General features: G+C 40.2%; 1 protein-coding gene across 2 annotated transcripts in view; it reads left to right on the top strand.

Annotated features, from left to right (window-relative positions):
• The window catches only part of CD55 (CD55 molecule (Cromer blood group)), a 49,284-nt gene extending 34,503 nt beyond the window's left edge, over positions 1 to 14,781 (top strand). The window contains exon 9 of one of the 2 annotated variants that reach the window (XM_042926382.1): positions 13,707 to 14,781. In XM_042926382.1, coding sequence (XP_042782316.1) covers positions 13,707 to 13,750 — 44 coding nt within the window. In that variant the 3' untranslated portion in view covers positions 13,751 to 14,781. The other variant, XM_042926379.1, reaches the window with a different exon arrangement.
• Positions 14,782 to 22,070: the final 7,289 nt, after the last annotated feature.

Below are 22,070 nucleotides of genomic sequence, written 5' to 3'. Positions count from 1 at the left end.
CAGAGAAATGTTCGTTGGAACATACTGTGAGCTTAAGAAACATGCCATTTTAAAATATGGAGAGAAGTAGATCATGGTATACGCTGATGGGTATGATGCAGGAGAAAGAAGGGAAGATTTCTAGCTCTTGAGGAGGCGAGAGGTAATTGACTCCATCCGGAAAAGTGGTATAATTAGTGGTCAAGAGCATGAATTATGGAGACAACCTGCCTGCGCTCAAATCAAACTCCCGCCATTTAACAACTGTGTGACTTCAGGAAAATTCCTTGCCTGTGTACCTTATTTATCTATCTATAAAGTGCCTTTCCATCTGTGAAGTGGTGATACATAGGATGCTGCGAGAAGTAAGTTAATAAACGTAAAGGGTTTAGAATAGTGCCAATCACATAGGAAGGGCTCAGGAAGTTTTAGCTGTTATTAGTGCACAAATGGAGAGCCTGGCCTTAGATAGAAGTAGATAGAGCAGGTCATCCATAGTTAATAGGAAGGAAAGTAGCATATAAAGGTTCATCTGCAGAAGTGTGTGGGATGCCACGGTGGCAACTTCTGCAAATTTCCTTCTACTTTTTTATCGACATAGAAAGCAAGGTCATCGCAAGTATGAAGTATGTGAGGAGGTGTTATACATTTGGGGAGAGGAAGAGAAGGAAAAGACTGGAGAAATTTAGTAAAATTAGTGGGCGAGTTGGTGTGAGTGCTCGTGAATCGAGACTGCAACCATTGAGCTTGGAGTGGCCCAGACATCTAAAGATGACGGCAGGAAAGAAGGTAGCAGGTGATGTACTCTGATGGCATGAGATTCGAAGGAAAGGGCTTTGTGGTGAGGGAGGAGGGAGATTGGCCTACAAGTATCAATAATGAAAAACATAGGGCACCAAGTTCACATCCAGGCCTGGTAATATGTGGAGTGAGGGAGGTCAACAAGAGATGCTTTTGCCCTACCAGAGATTTGTGTGCAAGTTCAAGTGCAATGTACATTCCTCTTCCACTCCTTGTTATCATAATCTGTCTACTTTCCCATCCCTCACTCATGTTTGCTGAGGGTCTTCTACACGTCGTACATTAAATATACATTAGATCTGTCTGCTCAGAAATCCTAGGTGCAATGAGACTCCAGAACTAGATTTCTAAATATCATCGTCCAATAAAATAAATCCCAGTTCCTTGGAGAAAAAGGCCGATACTAGTGCTGGGGCAGGGAAAATAGAAGATGACCCTGAGACGTCTTGTAGTATCCGAAATTAATGGGTTCAGAAAATAAATGCTCAAAAAATGATGGCAACCTGTCAAAAGGACTCAGAAACCAGCTTGAACAAGCTCCCTTTGACCAAATCTGGGACAATTAGAAAAAAAAAAATAATGGGGGCGCCTGGGTGGCTCAGTCGGTTAAGCGTCCGACTTCGGCTCAGGTCACGATCTCGCGGCCTGTGAGTTCGAGCCCCGCGTTGGGCTCTGGGCTGATGGCTCAGAGCCTGGAGCCTGCTTCCGATTCCGTGTCTCCCTCTCTCTCTGCCCCTCCCCCGTTCATGCTCTGTCTCTCTCTGTCTCAAAAATAATTAAACGTTAAAAAAAAAATTAAAAAGAAAAAGAAAAAAGAAAAAAAATAATGGCAATGGATTATAATACATAGGAAAAAAGTGGAAACTTGAGTGCATGCTGGTATAAATAAAAAAATGGGAAAGAAAATTCCTTTTTTTTTTTTTACAGCAGAATTCCAATGAATACCTGTGCAAGGAACGATTTAACTAGAAAATCAGCATTTGGCAGCCCTCATTGTAACGATACTTTCAGGCAAGAATCCTCAATGGATTCTGCAATTGGTGAGTGAGGGAAAGCCTGATGAGAAATAAGAGAAGTATATAGTCTCCAAATTTTCCTCACAAGACACATTACAATAACTTCCTCACAAGTAACTTTATAGTAAAGACACTAATTCAGCCAACTGGTCAAAATTAACATTCTCAGTAATGGACATGAGGTTCCTGGGGTATTTCTGCCAAACATTGCATAATCTGGATCGAATTATGAGGGAGCACCAGAAAAAAAGTAATTTGAGGGACATTTTTACAAAATGGCCTGCCTGTGCTTTTCCAAAGTAATGAGGTCATGAAAATCAAATAGAAGAGAGAAAAAAATGAAGATAAATGTAAAAAATCATTGAAACGGAAAACAGAAAAATAAGAGAAAACCAATGAAACCAGAAGTTAGGTCTTTAAAAAACAATTGATGAACTTCCATTTGGCTGGTAAAGAATACAGAGAAAAGACAAAAATCACCAGTATTAACAGTGCAATAGAATACATCACTCACTACAAAGCCCGGTCATTAAAATAAGCAATAAGAGCCCCCTCAGTGGCTCAGTCAGTTAGACGTCTGACTTCTGCTCATGTCATGATTTCATGGTTTGTGAGTTCAAGCCCCCACATGGGGCTCTCTGCTGTAAGCACAGAGTCTGCTTCAGATCCTCTGTCACCCTCTCTCTCTGCCCCTTCTCCACTCGCTCTGTCTCTCTAAAATATATTTTAAAAAGAAACATTTTAAAAAGAATGTATAAAAGAACAATAAGAGAATATCAACTTTATACCAATAAACTTAACTTTATACCAATAATTTAACAAATTAGATGAAATGAGCAAATTAACTTGAAGATATTAATTACAAAGTCTGACCCAATAAGAATAGAAAACTTGAATAGACCTCTATTAATTGAAGAAATGGAATTTTTAGGGGCGCCTGGGTGGCTCAGCCGGTTAAGCATCGACTTCAGCTCAGGTCATGATCTCATGGTTCGTGGGTTTGAGCCCTGCGTCGGGCTCTGTGCTGACAGCTCGGAGCCTGGAGCCTGCTTTGGATTCTGCGGTTCCCTCTCTCTCTGCCCCCTCCCCACTCACGTTCTCTCTCTCTCTCTCTCTCAAAAATGAGTAAACATTAAAAAAATTTTAAATAAAAAATGGAAATTTTAATTAAAAATCTTTTCAAGGAGAATATTTCATGCTCAGATGGCTTCTTCACTGGTAAAGTCTAACATTTAAGGAAGAAATTATACCAATCCTACACAAACTTGTTCGGAAGGTAAAGATACTTGCAAACTTACTTTATGAGGCTAAAGACATCCCAAGAAAAGAGGACTATAAACCAATATCCCTCATAAACATAGACACAAACATCCTTAAAATTTTAGCAAAGCAAATCCCACAGTATATAAAAGATTTATGGTACATCATGATCAAATAAGTTTTTTCCAAGGAGTAAAAGGTTGGTTTAACATCCAAAAATCAATGTAATTCACATACTCATAAAATAAGAAAGAAAACCACATTATCATTTCAGTAGATGCAGAATGAGCATTTGATAAAGTCCAACAGAAATTCATGTTAAAATCTCAGCAAACTGGGGCGCCTGGGTGGCTCAGTCTGTTAAGCGTCTGACTTCGGCTCAGGTCACGATCTCAGGGTTTGTGAGTTCGAGCCCCGCGTTGGGCTCTGTGCTGACAGCTTGGAGCCTGGAGCCTGCTTCGGATTCTGTGTCCCCTTCTCTCTCTGTCCCTCCTCCACTTGTGCTCTCTCTCTCTCTATCAAAAATAAATAAATGTGATTTTTTTTTAATCTCAGCAAACTAAGAAGAGAAGGGAAATTTCTTAATCTAATTAAGGGCATCTTCCATAAACCTACAAATTTCATCATATTCAACAGTGACAGGCTCAATGTTTTCTACCTAAGGACAAGTCATGGATATCTACCCCTTCTATTCAACAGTCATTTGGAGGTTTTAGCCAGTTCAATAGGGAAGAAAAAGAAATGAAAGTCAATGAACTGGAAAGGTAGAAGTAAAGTTGTCTTTATTGGCAGATGGCATGATTATGTACCTAGAAAATAATCTACCAGAGCTAATAAGGGAATTTAGTAAGGTCACAGGACACAATGTTAATACACAAACAACAATTTTACTTTGATATATTAACAATACACAGTTAGAAAATGAAATTTTAAACTTTTTTTTTTTTTAACGTTTTATTTATTTTTGAGACAGAGAGAGACAGAGCATGAATGGGGGAGGGTCAGAGAGAGAGGGAGACACAGAATCGGAAGCAGGCTCCAGGCTCTGAGCCATCAGCCCAGAGCCCGATGCGGGGCTCAAACTCACGGACCGCGAGATCGTGACCTGAGCTGAAGTCGGACGCTTAACCGACTGAGCCACCCAGGCGCCCCTAGAAAATGAAATTTAAAAACAACTGTTTCCAATAGCGTCCAAAAACGTGAAATATTTAGAGACACAGTCTTTTTTTTTTTTTTTTTTTTTTTCCAACATTTTTTATTTATTTTTGGGACAGAGAGAGACAGAGCATGAACGGGGGAGGGGCAGAGAGAGAGGGAGACACAGAATCGGAAACAGGCTCCAGGCTCCGAGCCATCAGCCCAGAGCCTGACGCGGGGCTCGAACTCACGGACCGCGAGATCGTGACCTGGCTGAAGTCGGACGCTTAACCGACTGCGCCACCCAGGCGCCCCGAGACACAGTCTTTAAACCATGTCAAGAACTCTACAAAAATTATAAAACTTTACTGAGAGAAATTATAGACCTAAGTAAATGTTATGAATTAGAAATTAAGGAATTGTAAAACTAAGTTTCATGTCTTCAAAAAGCCAATAATATTAAGATATCAATTCTCCACACATCAATCTATAGTCCCAGCAGGGATTTTAAGAAACTGATCCTAGAAGTGCCTGGGTGGCACTCAGTCTGTTAAGAGTCCCACTCTTGGGGCGCCTGGGTGGCTCAGTCGGTTAAGCGGCCGACTTCGGCTCAGGTCACAATCTCGCAGTCCGTGAGTTCGAGCCCCGCGTCGGGCTCTGGGCTGACAGCTCGGAGCCTGGAGCCTGTTTCAGATTCTGTGTCTCCCTCTCTCTCTGCCCCTCCCCTGTTCATGCTCTGTCTCTCTCTGTCTCAAAAATAAATAAACGTTAAAAAAAAAATTAAAAAAAAAAAAAAAGAGTCCCACTCTTGATTTCAACTCAGGTCATGATCTCACAGTCTGAGATTGAGCCTCATGTTGGACTCTGCTGGGCAAGGAGCTGGCTTAAGATTCTCTCTGTCCCTCTCCCTATGCCCCTCCCCTGCTTGCACACCCTCTCTCTCTTAAAAAAAAAAAAAAAAAAAAAAAAGAAACTTATCCTAAAATTTGTGTAGAAATGTAAATTTCCTCTCTTAACCCTGTTTTCACAGTTGTTTTTTAAAAAAAATCAGAAAAGTAAAATCTATATTTCTCCCAGTCCATGGAAGCTAGGAGTCTAGTTGGGTCTACCATGTAAAAGCAGTCATATAATATTTGGCAGAAGATGGCATAGAGACAAAGAAGCCTGATTCACCCCAAGTGGGAACAATTAAGAACATATACCTCAAAAAGATTTGTGGAACCCTTCCTCACAGCAGTGTTCTAGACTCTCTATCTGACCAATTTATAAATATCTAAACTGGCACTGGAACAAGATTCATTGTTAAATTATCTTCCACAGCACTTGGAGCCCTGCCGGCCCAAACATGTCTATCTACAGAATATCAGTAAGGATTTAGGAATTCCGTATGCTCTGCTCTCCCCCTGATTCCTATATTGTAAGTCTCATTACAGCCAACACCATTGGTCACTAGTATTGTGGATCTGCCCCAGGGAGGTTGCTTTTTATTCGTTTATCTCCCTGGTCACTTCAGAATGGCCGTGAATGGAGGTCGGGGGCTCTGTTCTCTTTGACACGTACAGCTTTTGCAGCCCACTTACTGCCCATGAAATCTGGGGCACCCAAAGGCTTGAACAGCCAAAGTTTTTCTAAGTCCAAGATCTTTTTTTTTTTTTAAATAAACTCAAAATGGTTTATTTATTTTTTTAAGTATATAATGACAGCATTTTATTTATTTATTCAATATATGAAACTTATTGTCAAATTGGTTTCCATACAACACCCAGTGCACATCCCAAAAGGTGCCCTCCTCAATACCCATCACCCACCCTCCCCTCCCTCCCACCCCCCATCAACCCTCAGTTTGTTCTCAGTTTTTAAGAGTCTCTTATGCTTTGGCTCTCTCCCACTCTAACCTCTTTTTTTTTTTTTCTTCCTTCCCCTCCCCCATGGGTTTCTGTTAAGTTTCTCAGGATCCACATAAGAGTGAAAACATATGGTATCTGTCTTTCTCTGTATGGCTTATTTCACTTAGCATCACACTCTCCAGTTCCATCCACGTTGCTACAAAAGGCCATTATTTCATTTTTTCTCATTGCCACGTAGTACTCCATTGTGTATATAAACCACAATTTCTTTATCCATTCATCAGTTGATGGACACTTAGGCTCTTTCCATAATTTGGCTATTGTTGAGAGTGCTGCTATAAACATTGGGGTACAAGTGCCCCTATGCATCAGTACTCCTGTATCCCTTGGGTAAATGCCTATCAGTGCTACTGCTGGGTCATAGGGTAGATCTATTTTTAATTTTCTGAGGAACCTCCACACTGCTTTCCAGAGCGGCTGCACCAATTTGCATTCCCACCAACAGTGCAAGAGGGTTCCCGTTTCTCCACATCCTCTCCAGCATCTATAGTCTCCTGATTTGTCCATTTTGGCCACTCTGACTGGCGTGAGGTGATATCTAAGTGTGGTTTTGATTTGTATTTCCGTGATGAGGAGCGACGTTGAGCATCTTTTCATGTGCCTGTTGGCCATCCGGATGTCTTCTTTAGAGAAGTGTCTATTCATGTTTTCTGCCCATTTCTTCACTGGGTTATTTGTTTTTCGGGTGTGGAGTTTGGTGAGCTCTTTATAGATTTTGGATACTAGCCCTTTGTCCGATATGTCATTTGCAAATATCTTTTCCCATTCCGTTGGTTGCCTTTTAGTTTTGTTGGTTGTTTCCTTTGCTGTGCAGAAGCTTTTTATCTTCATAAGGTCGCAGTAGTTCATTTTTGCTTTTAAGTCCCTTGCCTTTGGGGATGTGTCAAGTAAGAGATTGCTACGGCCGAGGTCAGAGAGGTCTTTTCCTGCTTTCTCCTCTAGGGTTTTGATGGTTTCCTGTCTCACCTTCAGGTCCTTTATCCATTTTGAGTTTATTTTTGTGAATGGTGTGAGAAAGTGGTCTAGTTTCAACCTTCTGCATGTTGCTGTCCAGTTCTCCCAGCACCATTTGTTAAAGAGACTGTCTTTTTTCCATTGGATATTCTTTCCTGCTTTGTCAAAGATTAGTTGGCCATATGTTTGTGGGTCTAGTTCTGGGGTTTCTATTCTATTCCATTGGTCTATGTGTCTGTTTTTGTGCCAATATCATGCTGTCTTGATGATGACAGCTTTGTAGTAGAGACTAAAGTCTGGGATTGTGATGCCTCCTGCTTTGGTCTTCTTCTTCAAAATTACTTTGGCTATTCGGGGCCTTTTGTGGTTCCATATGAATTTTAGGATTGCTTGTTCTAGTTTTTACATTCAGTGTTATAGAAAGATACGGGTTTAGAGTCATTGTGATGTCTGTATGTTTTATGCTTGTAGCGATGTCTCTGGTACTTTGTCTCACAGGATCCCCCTTAGGATCTCTTGTAGGGCTGGTTTAGTGGTGACGAATTCCTTCAGTTTTTGTTTGCTTGGGAAGACCTTTATCTCTCCTTCTATTCTAAATGACAGACTTGCTGGATAAAGGATTCTTGGCTGCATATTTTTCCTGTTCATCACATTGAAGATCTCCTGCCATTCCTTTCTGTCCTGCCAAGTTTCAGAGGAGAGATCGGTCACGAGTCTTATAGGTCTCCCTTTATATGTTAGAGCACATTTATCCCTCGCTGCTTTCAGAATTTTCTCTTTATCCTTGTATTTTGCCAGTTTCACTATGATATGTCGTGCAGAAGATCGATTCAAGTTACGTCTGAAGGGAGTTCTCTGTGCCTCTTGGATTTCAATGCCTTTTTCCTTCCTTAGATCCGGGAAGTTCTCAGCTATGATTTCTTCAAGTACACCTTCAGCACCTTTCCCTCTCTCTTCCTCCTCTGGAATACCAATTATGCATATATTATTTCCCTTTAGTGCATCACTTAGTTCTCTAATTTTCCCCTCATACTCCTGGATTTTTTTTATCTCTCTTTTTCTCAGCTTCTTCTTTTTCCATAATTTTATCTTCTAGTTCACCTATTCTCTCCTCTGCCTCTTCAATCCGAGCCGTGGTCATTTCCATTTTATTTTGCAGCTCGTTTATCGCATTTTTTAGCTCCTCCTGACTATTCCTTAGTCCCTTGATCTCTGTAGCAATAGATTCTCTGCTGTCCTCTATACTGTTTTCAAGCCCAGCAATTAATTTTATGACTATTATTCTAAATTCACTTTCTGTTATATTGTTTAAATCCTTTTTGATCAGTTCATTAGCTGTTGTTATTTCCTGGAGATTCTTTTGAGAGGAATTCTTCCGTTTGGTCATTTTGGATAGTTCCTGGAGTGGTGCGGACCTCCAGGGCATTTCCCCCATGCTGTCTTGAATAACTCGCGTTGGTGGGCAGGGCCGCAGTCAGACCTGATGTCTGCCCCCAGCCCACCACTGGGGCCACAGTCAGACTGGTGTGTGCCTTCTCTTCCCCTCTCCTAGGGGCGCGATTCACTGTGGGGTGGCGTGGCCCGTCTGGGCTACTTGCACACTGCCAGGCTTGTGGTGCTGGGGATCTGGCATATTAGCTGGGGTGGATCGGCAAGGTGCATGGGGCTGGGATGGTCAGGCTCAGCTCGCTTTTCCTTCGGAGATCTGCTTCGGGAGGGGCCCTTCGGCACCGGGAGGGAGTCAGACCCACTGGAGGGATGGATCCGCAGAAGCACAGCGTTGGGTGTTTGCGCGGAGCGAGCAAGTTCCCTGGCAGGAACTGGTTCCCTTTGGGATTTTGGCTGGGGGATGGGCGAGGGAGATGGCACTGGCGAGCGCCTTTGTTCCCCGCCAAGCTGTGCTCTGTCGTCTGGGGCTCAGCAACTCTCCCTCCCATTGTCCTCCAACCCTCCCGTTCTCCGAGCAGAGCTGTTAGCTTATAACCTTCCAGATGTCAAGTCCCGCTTGCTGTCGGAACACATTTCGTCCGGCCCCTCCTCTTTTGCCAGCCAGACTCGGGGGCTGCTTGGCCGGCGGGCCGCCCCTCCGCCCCGGCTCCCTCCCGCCAGTCCGTGGAGTGTGCACCGCCTCGCCGTCCTTCCTACCCTCTTCCATGGGCCTCTTGTCTGCGCTTGGCTCTGGAGACTCTGTTCTGCTAGTCTTCTGGCGGTTTTCTGGGTTATTTAGGCAGGTGTAGGTGGAATCTAAGTGATATGCAGGACGCGGTGAGCCCAGCGTCCTCCTACACCGCCGTCTTCCTCTAGTCCCTAAGTCCAAGGTCTTAATTTTCTTAACTACACAATTCCCTCAAAAACTCAGAAGGCTTCGGATCTATTTGCTTCCTGTGCATACTGTGGGACAGATGCTTCTGCCAAATAATTTACTAAATTGAATTCTTTTTCTTTATGTTTATTTATTTCTTTTGAGAGACAGAGGAACAGAGAGAGACAGAGACAGAGACAATCTCAAGCAGGCTCCACCCTCAGTGCGGAGCCCAATGTGCAGCCTGACCTCACGACCGTGAGATCACGACCTGAGCCAATAGCAAGAGTCAGATGCCCAACTGACTGAGCCACCCAGGTGACTCTTTAAATGGAATTCTTAAGCCTGATTTCTTTCTCTGACTCCTATTCACCATGTCATTCTTTCCCTTGTTTCTGCAGGTCTTATTCATGGGGGTTTATTTCCTTAAGTGCCCAGTTGCCTTTGCGCTACTCATTAGTCTTTGCAAAATTACTTGTTGGGATTCTCTAAGGCATAGGGTGAAGGTACTCTCTCCAGAGATACTTGGTTTTCCATCTACCAAATTTATTTCACACTATCATTTGGGCACTACCTTAAAGCACGTTTAGGGCGTGGGGTTTCCTGACCCACTCAGGTCTCGAGAACTTGGGCTGTGAATCCTTGCAATGACTGAGCAATGGTCATAAATTCTCAGGGTTAAGTGTGTATATTTCTATTCATTTTTAATTTTTTCTGCTTCATTCAACACTATGGCAACTTTCCCTGCAATCCTCCAGGGTTGGGTTCAGAAACAGCAAGTTGACTTTTGGTTCATTCTAAGCCTGAGGGTAGGGTCCTTTGCAAGTCCAGGGCAAAGCTGGGACCACATCTGGTAAAACTTTCCACCTTGGTTGGGCCTTGGAAAACGACTTCTGTTCCTCTTGCCCCATGAAATTAAAAAGATAAACATAAGTTTCCTGCTATCAGTAAACAACCCTAGGGCAGATTTAATGTTGTTGCCAATATTCTCCCTTTCTTTTCTGGGTTCAGGTTTTCTCCCAGAGTTTTCTCTGGTAATCCCCACTCTATTTTGTTGACTTATCAATGGGTGTAAGATAATTTCTAATGCTTTAAATCCAGTTACATTAGTTTCTCCTCAGAGGGTAATTAGCCCCAATTTTAGGCCACCACTATGGAAAAATAGAATTCCTAAGCACAATGTATGTTCTTGTCATATATTCCTATGAAAACTGAAACGTTGAAAGAAAAAAACGGACACGTCAGAATAATACAATATAAGTAAATTTAAAATATTAAGTCAAAGAAAAATATATACGGTAGACCCTTGAACAATATGGGCTTGAAGTGCAAAAGTCCATTTATATGTGATTTTTTACAGGACACTACTGCAAATGTATTTTCTCTTCCTTAGGCTTTTCTTAAATTTTCTTTTCTCTAGCTTACTTATTATAAAAATACAATATACAATACATATAGTATTCAAAATATGTGTTAATTGGCTATGTTATTGGTGAGGCTTCTGGTCACCAGTAGGTTGTTAGTAGTTATGTTTTGGGGCAGTCAAAAGTTACATGCAGATTTTCTACCGTGTAGGGAGTCAGCCCCTTACCCCTGCCTTGTTCAAGGTCAGCTGTAATTTAAAGTGTTTTAAACTGTTCATAGCTGGGAAACCTGGGTGACTCAGTTGATTAAGCATCCAACTCTTGATTTCAGCTCAGCTCATGATCTCACAATTTGTGAGATCGAGCCCCACATTGGGCTCTGCACTGAAAGCATGGAGCCTGCTTGGGATTCTCTCTCTCCCTCTCTCTCTGCCTCTCCCCCGCTCATGTGCCCTCTTTCTTTCTCTCAAAATAAATAAATAAACTTCAAGAAAAATAAAATAAGAAAAATGAGAAAAATAAAATTTTTAATAGTTAAAAGCATTTCAAATTGTACAAGAAAATTTTCTCATTGATAATGACCATCAAGATTTTCAAAGGGTCATTAAAGAATCATGATCAAGAATTATGTGGTACATTTCAAGAACAAAATTCTATATAAAAAGTTATACGAGGATACCCTTGTATAACTTGTATAGCCACCCTTGTATAGCCCTTGTATACCCTTGTATAGCCTTGTATAGCCACCATTGGTTGGCTCTGTGCCTTAAGCATTCGACTTTGGTTCGGATCATAATCTGATGGTTCATGGGTTCGAGCCCTGTGTTGGGCTCTGTGCTGACAGCTCAGAGCCTGGAGCCTGCTCTGGATTCTGTGTCTCCCTCTCTTTCTAACCCCTCCCCTGCTTGAACTCTGTCTCTGTCTCTCTCTCTCTCAAAATAAGTAAACCCTAAAATTTTTTTTAAATTTAGACAAAAGCTACAAGAGTGAGAAAGCTGACGTTTCTAATTTAAAAATTTGAAAATATTCAATTTGGTAACTTCACATATACTCAATATACAAGGTCTTTCCTAATTCTTGTATTTTTATTATTCTTACCATAACAATGTGGTATTTTAATGTAATGAATTTTTTCATCATGCCCTAAATAGGGGCTCCCAGATACCTTCAGTTCATCATAGGATGACTAATGTTTTCTATTCATGCCCGGATATTAAGACAGTTGAAAGTACTGGGAGAGAAATCAAGACCACAGGAACATGCTAGTTAATAAACATAGAATGAGCTGGTTTTATTTTTGAGTAAAGCAAATATAATACAGGTAGGAACACATGCAGGTAGCCAACAAATGCCCACAGAGCTGCAGAGGATTTTTGACTCCATTTTACATAAAATTAAAACTACTGTGGCTACACAACCTCCTAGTTGTAGCAAACAGCCCGCAGGGATTTATTTTGTGTCACTGGTTACAGGGCACGTATTTAGACACTCCAGTCTTTCCTAATTCTTTATCAGGCTTGCTCTGATGTTCTGATCTTCATACTTGATCAAAGTCTTCTACTTTTGCCCCTATCGGCAGAACTAGTTCGTCTGTTTCGTCATATGCTTCAACATTCTTTAGTGAGGTCAGATGAAGCTCAGTTTCCTCGCCGAGGCACTATCCCAGGCAGCTGTTCTGAGCCCCGCCACGCAGGAGAATAGCAGGACCGGGTCAACTCTGACTTTGAGGAACATACTTCTCTAGAGAGCGCTATTATTTCCACCCACGGTTTAGAGATTGCTGGGCGCATATCTGCTGTATAATCTGCTGTGTCACTGGGATGAGGTGCCAACAGCTGCCTACTTCAGTTTTTAAGTTGTTTGGAAGGTAGAATGCCTATGGGAGCCTAATAGGACTGATGCAGTGCGGGGGAGGGGGGTGTTGTAGCCTCAGCTGTGCACAGAGGCAGCATAAAGACATGGAGCCATTTTTTTCCTGCAGAAAACTAGAAAGATTCCCACACCGGAGCTGGCAGGCAAGGAGATAGGGACTGGGAAATGGAGCCCAAATGAGGCTGACCGATGAAAGGAGCCTCTATGGATCATGATGCTGGTGATCCCCCTTCTCTACCCCACCAAGCTTCAGGGCCATGGGCAGATGCAGCATTTGCCTTCCTATAAACAGGACTGCACCGAGGGTGTGCAAGACCCCAAGCAATTTTTTTTTTTTTTTTGAGAATCCCCTGTTTATAACAACAATCTGGCTTAAAACTGCATTACAAAATCCATGGTCCCTGTGTAAGGTAGAGTCATTTATTGATGGAAATTTAGAATACTGGGTAGAGAAAAAGTATGTATTTATGTGTTTGTTGTCTAATCAATGCACATGGAAGTTATTCATAGTGTCTAGGTACAATCTCTATTGGTTTGGATCTTAGATCCCCCACATTTTTTTTTTATTGCTGAATGTGCCCAGTGTGCTATTTCTGGGTAATTTTATATGTCCTAGTGGTAGGAAAACTATGGCACCATTGTTACTATTCACAATGCCCAGTTCTTTAGAACCCGTTTATATTGATATTGGTCATCTGATTCCTGTGGTTCCCTAATACTATTTCCTCATTTTTAATCATATCGTTATTTGTTACGTTGATCATTCATCGGGCTACCTGTGAACACTGGCTTCCAAGGACGTTCAATGGTTGTTCCTGTGCTTCATGGATGATAACCACAAATGCAAGAATTAACCATTTTCCAGGAAGCTGAAATGCAAACAAGACTTCATTTTCCAGTTGTTCTGCATTTACTTTTTGGAGTTGATGGTGTGTGGTATGTCTTAGCCTATGGTGCAACTCATAATCACTGCATTTGTGGAATGGGGTCTCTTTCAACGTGGACTGCATCTCTGCCTTCCAGACCTTGCCACCTGTGGGGAGGACCAACAAGACGCCTGTGGATGGAGTGAAAAAGCAGCCCACTAATGCAAAGTTCTCCCATCTCTTCCCAGCATGCCCTGACACTGGCCAAAGACAGCATGGCATCTCCACATGAGTTGAACGTAAGAGAGGACATTGAAAGAAAGGGTCATTGATCTTATGGAGCAACAGTCTGGAAAATTCTGAGGGGGAGACAGAAGTGGTCATCCCTGGAGATCTGCCTTCGCACGGGCCAACAGAGGGTGTGGGTGATGGTCCTGGGTGCCACAGACAGTGGCACGGAAGATAAAGGACATCTACTACCACTCTGACCATCCTCAGGTGCCATATTCCAAAGGTGCCAGAGGTGGCCCACAGTTGAAACAAAGGGGTGAGAGCTGTCCCAGGGGCCCACAAGCATATTCGCCAGCCCCAGGGCTGGTGACGGTTGGTAGTCCAGAGCCCTAAACTAGAAGGGTGTAAATAGTCTCTGGTAGATCTAATCCAAAAATTATACAAGCCCAATTTCTTCAATGCAGTATTATAAAAAGAAATACATGAGCTGTATAGTTACATACAAACTTTACCCACAATAATCGGGCCTTTACTGATTCAGGAGGAGCTGCAGAACCCGGTAGAGGCCCAGTGGTCACGTCACTGTGGGAGTGTCAAATTACCGCTTGCAAAATACCTACTATGGACTGGATTGCATCCCCTCCAAATGTCATATGCTCAATCCCCAACTCTCCAGTGTGGTGGTGGTTGGAGATTGGGCCTTTGGGAGGTAATTAGGGTTAAAGAGGTCACAGGAGAGGGCCCTCATGATGGGACTGATGGCCCTTATAAGGAGAGACAGCAGAACGCAAGCACTCTCTCACTCTGTCTCCCTCACTGACCGCCACCAAATGAAGACACAGTGAGAGTGGCCAACTGCAAGCCAGGAAGAGAGCCCAACCATGCTAGCGCTTTGATTTTAGGCTTCCAGCTTCCAGAACAGTGAGAAAATTAATTTCTGCTGTGTGAGTCTACGGTATTTTGTTATGGCAACTCCAGCTACTAGGATAGCTAAATCTACTATTCGCTCTCTATTTTGTGTTTGTTTCTACAACACTAGATAACTTTACTTTAGTTGTATTTTAAAGGGACATTTTATATATCAATTATTTTTAATTTTTTAATGTTTATTTCTTTTTGAGAGACACTGGATCCTAAGCAGGCTCCAGGCTCTGAGCCGTCAGCACAGAGCCCTACGCGGGGCTCGAACTCATGGACCGCGAGATCATGAACTGAGCCGAAGTCGGACACCCAACCAAATGAGCCACCCAGGTGCCCCTATATTAATTTTTAAACTGAAAAAGTATATTGAGATCTTCATCAGTGTGATTCTTTGCAAGTTTTTTTTTAACCTTCCTGTTTCCTCATCTCTAAGTCTATAGTGAAACCTTATAGGGTATTTATAACGATGAAATCCGTCAATATTTGTAGGGTGCTTAGAGTACTGCCTGTCTGGCACAATATGCTATGTGTTTATTAAATTAAATATAAGTAAAAATAAAGTACATTCTTAGCATTATTTATACGTACATTATATTTTTAAATGTTGTCTTTTTACTATAAAAGCCAATTTAGGCCTAATGCCTTCCATGTTTGTTTTTCTCCTTCATGACTATTAATTATTAGAGTATTGCTGATTAATATATTATTTTCAGTAGAAACACCAAAGCCTTTACACCATAGATTTTCCTTTTCCTCACTCAAAACTCCTAAAATAGAGCAAGTATTTATACCAGGACAGAAAAACATTTTAATTTTTTAAAAATATAATTTATTGTCAAATTGGCTAACATACAGTGTGTGAAGTGTGCTCTTGGTTTTTGGGGTAGATTCCGTGGTTCATCGCTTATATACAACACCCAGTGCTCATCCCAACAAGTGCCCTCCTCAGCGCCCATCACCCATTTTCCCCTCCCCCCACCCCCCATCAATCCTCAGTTGGTTCTCTGTATTTAAGAGTCTCTTATGGTTTTTAATTTAGATTTTTCTGGGAATGCAAGCTGGTGCAGCCACTCTGGAAAACAGTATGGAGGTTCTTCAAAAAACTAAAAATAGAACTACCCTACGACCCAACAATTGCACTACTAGGCATTTATCCAAGGGATACAGGAGTGCTGTTTCGAAGGGACTCATGCACCCCCGTGTTTATAGCAGCACTATCAACAATAGCCAAAGTATGGAAAGTGCCCAAATATCCATCAATGGATGAATGGATAGAGAAGATGTGGTATATATATACAATGGAGTATTACTCGGTAATCAAACAAAATGAAATCTTGCCATTTGCAACTACGTGGATGGAACTGGAGGGTATTACACTAAGTGAAAGTAGTCAGAGAAAGACAAAAGTCATATGACTTCACTCATATGAGGACTTTAAGAGACAAAACAGATGAACATAAGGGAAGGGAAACAAAAACAATATAAAAACAGGGAGGGGGACAAAACAGAAGAGACTCATAAATATGGAGAACAAACAGGGTTACTGGAGGGGTTGTGGGAGGGGAGATGGGCTAAATGGGTGAGGGGCACTAAAGAATCTCCTCCTGAACTAACTCCTGCTAACTAATTTGGATGTAAATTTTTTAAAAAATTAAAAATAAAATTAAAAAAAAGAACATAGCACTCAATAAATAGTAGCTATTAAAAAAAGAAATAACTAAAAAACAAATACAAACTTGGATAATATTTTGAACAGGTCTCTCAAAAAGAGAATACTCAAATGGCTAATAAATATTTTTTTATTAAAAAAAACAAAAACCAAAAAAACCAAAACAAAAAAAAATTAAAATTTTTCTACTCAGCTAACGTTTATTTCTCCTCTCGTCAAAGCATACTATTATCATTAGCCACTGGTGTTAGGACATTTGAACAAGTCAATATTTTTATTTGGAAGACAACATTTTCAAATAGAAAAAACATTGTAAGGTGTCATCCCCTGAATAATGATTTCTTTATCATATATAAATAATTATTGTCTTTGCACACAGTGACTAGAAGGCAGTTACGTCCATTTTCTTCAAGCTAGACAGGTTTGTGCTTGTTTTATTATTTTTGCTTTTCTTTCAGAAATAGCACATTTAAAACATTAGGAATATTATCTTGATTTCTCATGTTTTTTGAATCCTTAGAGACTCTACTCCCATTTATATATCATTTAGTGTCCTTTTTGTACTAACATACCATTGCATTTGAAAAACATTACTGTCTTTCTATTAAAGAATTAGGTACATAAACTTTTCTTGATCAACGTTCTCTCCATGGGACCTGGGTTATATTCAGAATATATCAGGGTTGTCTTCAACATGTCCATTTCACTTCTCAAGAAATATGTGGATTCTGAAAGCAAAGTGCTTCTAGAAGGCTGGAGATCCTGTTTAGGACTTATGAATTTCACCCGGATTTCCCATTCCCTGTCTTTTAATTCATGGGCTTTCATTCAGGGAAGAAACAACGGATCATCTTCAGTATCAGAATTTCATCAAATGCTTGGGCAAAATGGAGGTTTTGGTCATCCTTTTTGTCCAGAAAAGAAAAGAAAAGAAAAGAAAAAGATAAAGATAAAGAAAAAGAAAAGGAAAAGAAAAGAAAATGGCGAACTATGAACCAGGGCAGGGAGAGCCTCTGTTCAACCCAGAGGTACCTGTCACTGCCCTCAGTGAGCTTCAGGGAACAAGACCATCATACAATGTATTTATCCACCAGGGGATGGTATTTATCCACCCTGTGTGTCCACAGAGCTCCAGAGCTCCACTGCTCCACTGCTGGCTTACCCACATCACAGAAACAAACCTCCCTCTGCTGGACCCTCACTCAACTCGCCCAAAGAAAGCAACCTGTTTCCCGCCCTTAACCGGACTAGGGTTCTAACCAGTCCACTAGGTGAAGTATCAAACCAGAAATGGGGAATTAAGGAGTTTAATCATCTTTTTTTTTTTTTTTTACTTATTTATTTATTTATTTTTTATTATTATTTTTTAATATATGAAATTTATTGTCAAATTGGTTTCCATACAACACCGAGTGCTCATCCCAAAAGATGCCCTCATCAATACCCATCACCTACCCTCCCCTCCCTCCCACCCCCCATCAACCCTCAGTTTGTTCTCAGTTTTTAAGAGGTTAGAGTGGGAGAGAGACAAAGCATAAGAGACTCTTAAAAACGGAGTTTAATCATCTTTAAGTTGAAAGCCTTGCAGACAGCCTCATGTCATTAAAAACAAAACAAAACAAAAAAGTCTGAATCCTGTGGACCCAACCCCCCAGCGGCTGGGACAGATGGCAGAAGACAGTCTTCCCTCTGCGTTCCAGATGGAGACTAATCTTACCTCTGTTAGCATGCACTCCGCCTTAGCTGAATCATTCAATCCCCAAACAGTTATTAATTCAAAAGAGACAAGGATTCTTAACTCTCTGTTTGAATAAAGAATCCAGCAAGACTGTGGATTTTACTTTATCTTTTGAATAATGGGAAAAAAGAAAATTTCAAAGCTCTTCCATAAAAATAAGGCTCACAAGTATTTATATCTTTGGCAAAGCAGATACATGAACTTAAGCATTACAGCCAGGGCTAATATTATTAAAACAAGCAATCAAAAGCCCATACTTTAAGGGAATATGTTCCAAACCATAGGATGACTTTTACATAACGCAGTTCTGAGACTCTTTGGAGGAGAGATTGGGAGAAATACATTCCAATCAGGCGAGCATACAGTCAAGCAGCTGACACAGGCTTTCCCCTCCTGAAAGTCCCACTCGGAGAGAAAGGTCTTGCTAAGTTAAGGTAATTTATAATAGGGGACAGTCTGCCATGCTGCTCCGAGAAAACAGTTATTTGCTGTAAGGAAAAAAAAATTCAAATCAAGACAATGGAACTATTCATCACGGAAAATTTATTTTTTAAAAAAGCCCTGTGTTGTATTTCGGTTTCAGGAAAACTAGGAATCACCAAGATTTATCCTCAGAAAGAGGAACAAGTGAAATTGCTTATTCTCATTATCAGGAGTGCATTACACTGATTTTGAGAGTTACTGTAATTTTCACAATAACCATTGTTCCATTTCTTTAATTATTCAAAACAAGATTTGTCAAATGATAAAATTAAATTCATCATAAAAAGGTACTAATCTATATTTCAGAATGGATAGACCAATATAGTGAAATGTTTAAATGCAGAAACAGATCTAACATCATATGGAAACTTGATTTAGGATGAATTTGATGTCTTAACTCAGTAGAAAAAGAAAGGTGTATTTAAAAAAAATTTTTTTACATTTATTCATTTTTGAGAGACAGAGAGAGACAGTGCACAAGTGGGGGAGGGGCAGAGAGAGAGGGAGACACAGAATTCGAAGCAGACTCCAGGCTCTAAAGTGTCAGCACAGAGCCCCACGCGGGGCTCGAACCCACGAACCGTGAGATCATGACCTGAGGCGAAGTCAGTCGCTCAACTGACTGAGCCACCCAGGCACCCCAAGACTAGGTGTATTTTATAAAAATGAGGCCAGCATAAATGCATATTGTTCTGGAAGAAAAAAAAGATAACTGCATACATCATTTACATAAGTAAAATCCAGGTAGATGAAGTATCTACCATTTAAATATGCATATATCATTTTATTATTTTTTTGTGAAAGCATACATATATCTGGTAAGAATTGAGAATAACAATTGAATAAACTTGAACAATACTAGAAAACCAAAAATTCTAAAGAAAAATATTTGATTAGCTTTGAAATTACATATGGCAAAGTCACTATAAATGTATGCTAGAGAGAATATATTTGCAACCAATATAATAGATAAAAAATTAATATCTAACATAAAATTAACTCTATAACTAAAAAAGCAAGCACTCAAACAAGAAATTGGATAAGCCAACAAATAGGCAATTACAGAGGAAAAGTTCCTTATAGCCAATAGCAATATGAAAAGAAGTTCAATCTCATACATGTTCAAAGATGTGCAAATAAAAATTATAAGTTGATTTGCATTAATCAGCCTGGCAAAATTTGAATCATTCAGTGTTAAAAAGATTTTGGTAAAGCGAACTTATACATCAGTGACAGAAGTGTCAGTTTCAACAATTGGATAGTAATCTGGCAGTATATGATCACATTTAAATACATTTAATATTTAACCTAGAAATCTTACTTTTATGATCTATGTCCTATAAAAAAGATATATCTATATTAAATTATAAAATCATATATACACAGGAGTACCTGGGTGGCCCAGTTGGCTAAGCATCGGGCTCTTGAATTCAGCTCGGGTCATGATCTCATGGTTCAGGAGTTTGAGCCCTGGGTTAGGCTCTGTGCTGACAGCTCAGAGCCTGGAGCCTGCTTCGGATTCTCTCTCCCTCCATCTCTGCCTCTCCCTTGCTCATGTTCTCCCTTTCAACCTCTCTGTCTTTCTCTTAAAATAAGTAAATAAGTAAATAAATAAATAAAACTTTAAAAAAACAAAAAACGTATATACACATATAAGCACATAGTAATGTACATAAAAATGCTTTCATTGTAGATAATAACTAGAGAAATAATAAAGGAAGTTGTTTCTGGTTTGGAAATTGTCTTGAGTATATAGTATGACAATAGTTACAGAATTTTAAGCAGAATTGATGGAGAAATGCATCCATAGAGGCTTATTCTGAAAAAAAATTTTTTTTTTAATTCCAAGACAGAAAGTAGCTCTATGTAATAGCTTTTATTAGCCTGTTTACCAATGTTAAAGAGAAAACTAGGTTCTAAACACAACTGACCATCTTCTGTTATTCAGTCCCAGAGATTTGAGGTAGTAATATGGCATCTGGAAATTACCTGGAACCTTTATGTGTGTCAAGCTTTAGTATTAATTACGTATTAAAAATTTAAACCAGCATATTAAAATATCAAAGAAAATTATCACATTGTCTTAACCAATGTACATGTCCCTTTCTATAAGCAATTATTAGAGGATGAGGGGTTTTTCCTTCTTTTAAACAGGCAAGTGAACTTTGATCTCTTATGGTTCCATCTCCCTCTAGTGGTAGAAATGTATTTCAAATATTTGCACAATAAGTAAGGCCATCGTCCCACCATGAAACATCAGAAGTGTCGCATACATAGGAATTACTGCGGCTGTTACTGTGTACGTGTCATCAGGGAGGAAATAATATTTTCTACTGCGTGACAACTTTATTTAAATTTTACTTTATTTGAATTAGTAGCGTCAAGTTTTAAAATGGTAACAAGATCCTTTTCTATAAAGTCTTAAATTCTAATATAAAAACATATTTTCAGGTCGGTCTCAACCTAAATTGTAGAGTTGAGGTTATTCACACTTACATATAGCTCTCAGACTTTCTTAAAAATAAAAAGCTTTCAGTATAAAATGTACATACCTTTGTAATGACTCTCCTTCATTTACTAAGTGAATCTTTCTGAGCCTTCATTTCTTTATCTGTGTCTCCAATCCTTCCTGCATTTATGCCCAGGATCTCACTCAACACCTCCCACAACTTTGTCAGGAAGATAGGAAAGGTGTTTAATGTCTTTGTCTTATGATGAAGGAAATGTGGTGTCAAAAGATCTTTTAGTTTATCCAAACTCAGTAAACAAATGTCAGAGGTGGAAACGTACCATAGATTTCCTGATTCCAAATTCAGTGCTTTTTATAAGACCTCCCCTCACTTGCAATTATGATCATGAAGGGAGCTAATATTTGCACAAAGGCTTAAGTCCAATAGGAATATGTCATTATAAAATTACATAATAAAGAGAACAATGAGGTTTCTGAATGTGAGAAAGTAATGGGGAGATAAGAGAAGAATACTTCATAAAACTATGGCTTCAGATTCTGTGTCTCCCTCTCTCTGACCCTCCCCCGTTCATGCTCTGTCTTTCTCTGTCTCAAAAATAAATAAATGTTAAAAAACATTTTTTTAAATAAAAGAAAAGTATATACATCAGGCTGAATTGAACTGCCTGTCAAAATGAAAAATATCCAGAAATCTGGGAGGCTTTATATACATACAATCTGTACAAATGTATATTATTCTACCTCCCCACACTTTTTCTACACCTTCTTCTTAAAACACCATGGGAGTGAATTACTGTCAAGTTAAGATTTCTGCCATGGATTAGAAGAGCGACAAGGAGATGCTACATAGTCCAACAAACATTTGGTTATAATGGCAAAAAGAGAGAAAGAAACGGGCGTATAGATTTGTTGGTTGTATTTATAAGGCGCCATGTGTATGGAGTGTGCACGTGGGGCTGGAGGGTAGCTGCGAAGACCAGCTCGGGTTCTTTCTCTTTAAAAGTTCTTATTTCTCCTGTTCCTATGCTTCCCTTTCCTGTTTCATTCTGTTCCCATCAAAGCAGTTGTGGCCTGGGTAAAACAGACAAGGGGAAAGGAAG

Source organism: Panthera leo, chromosome F3, assembly GCF_018350215.1.
Source record: "Panthera leo isolate Ple1 chromosome F3, P.leo_Ple1_pat1.1, whole genome shotgun sequence".
Taxonomy (NCBI): Eukaryota; Metazoa; Chordata; class Mammalia; order Carnivora; family Felidae; genus Panthera; species Panthera leo.
The sequence above is the reverse complement of the archived record's forward strand: the minus strand, read 5'-3'. Positions and strand labels throughout refer to the sequence as shown.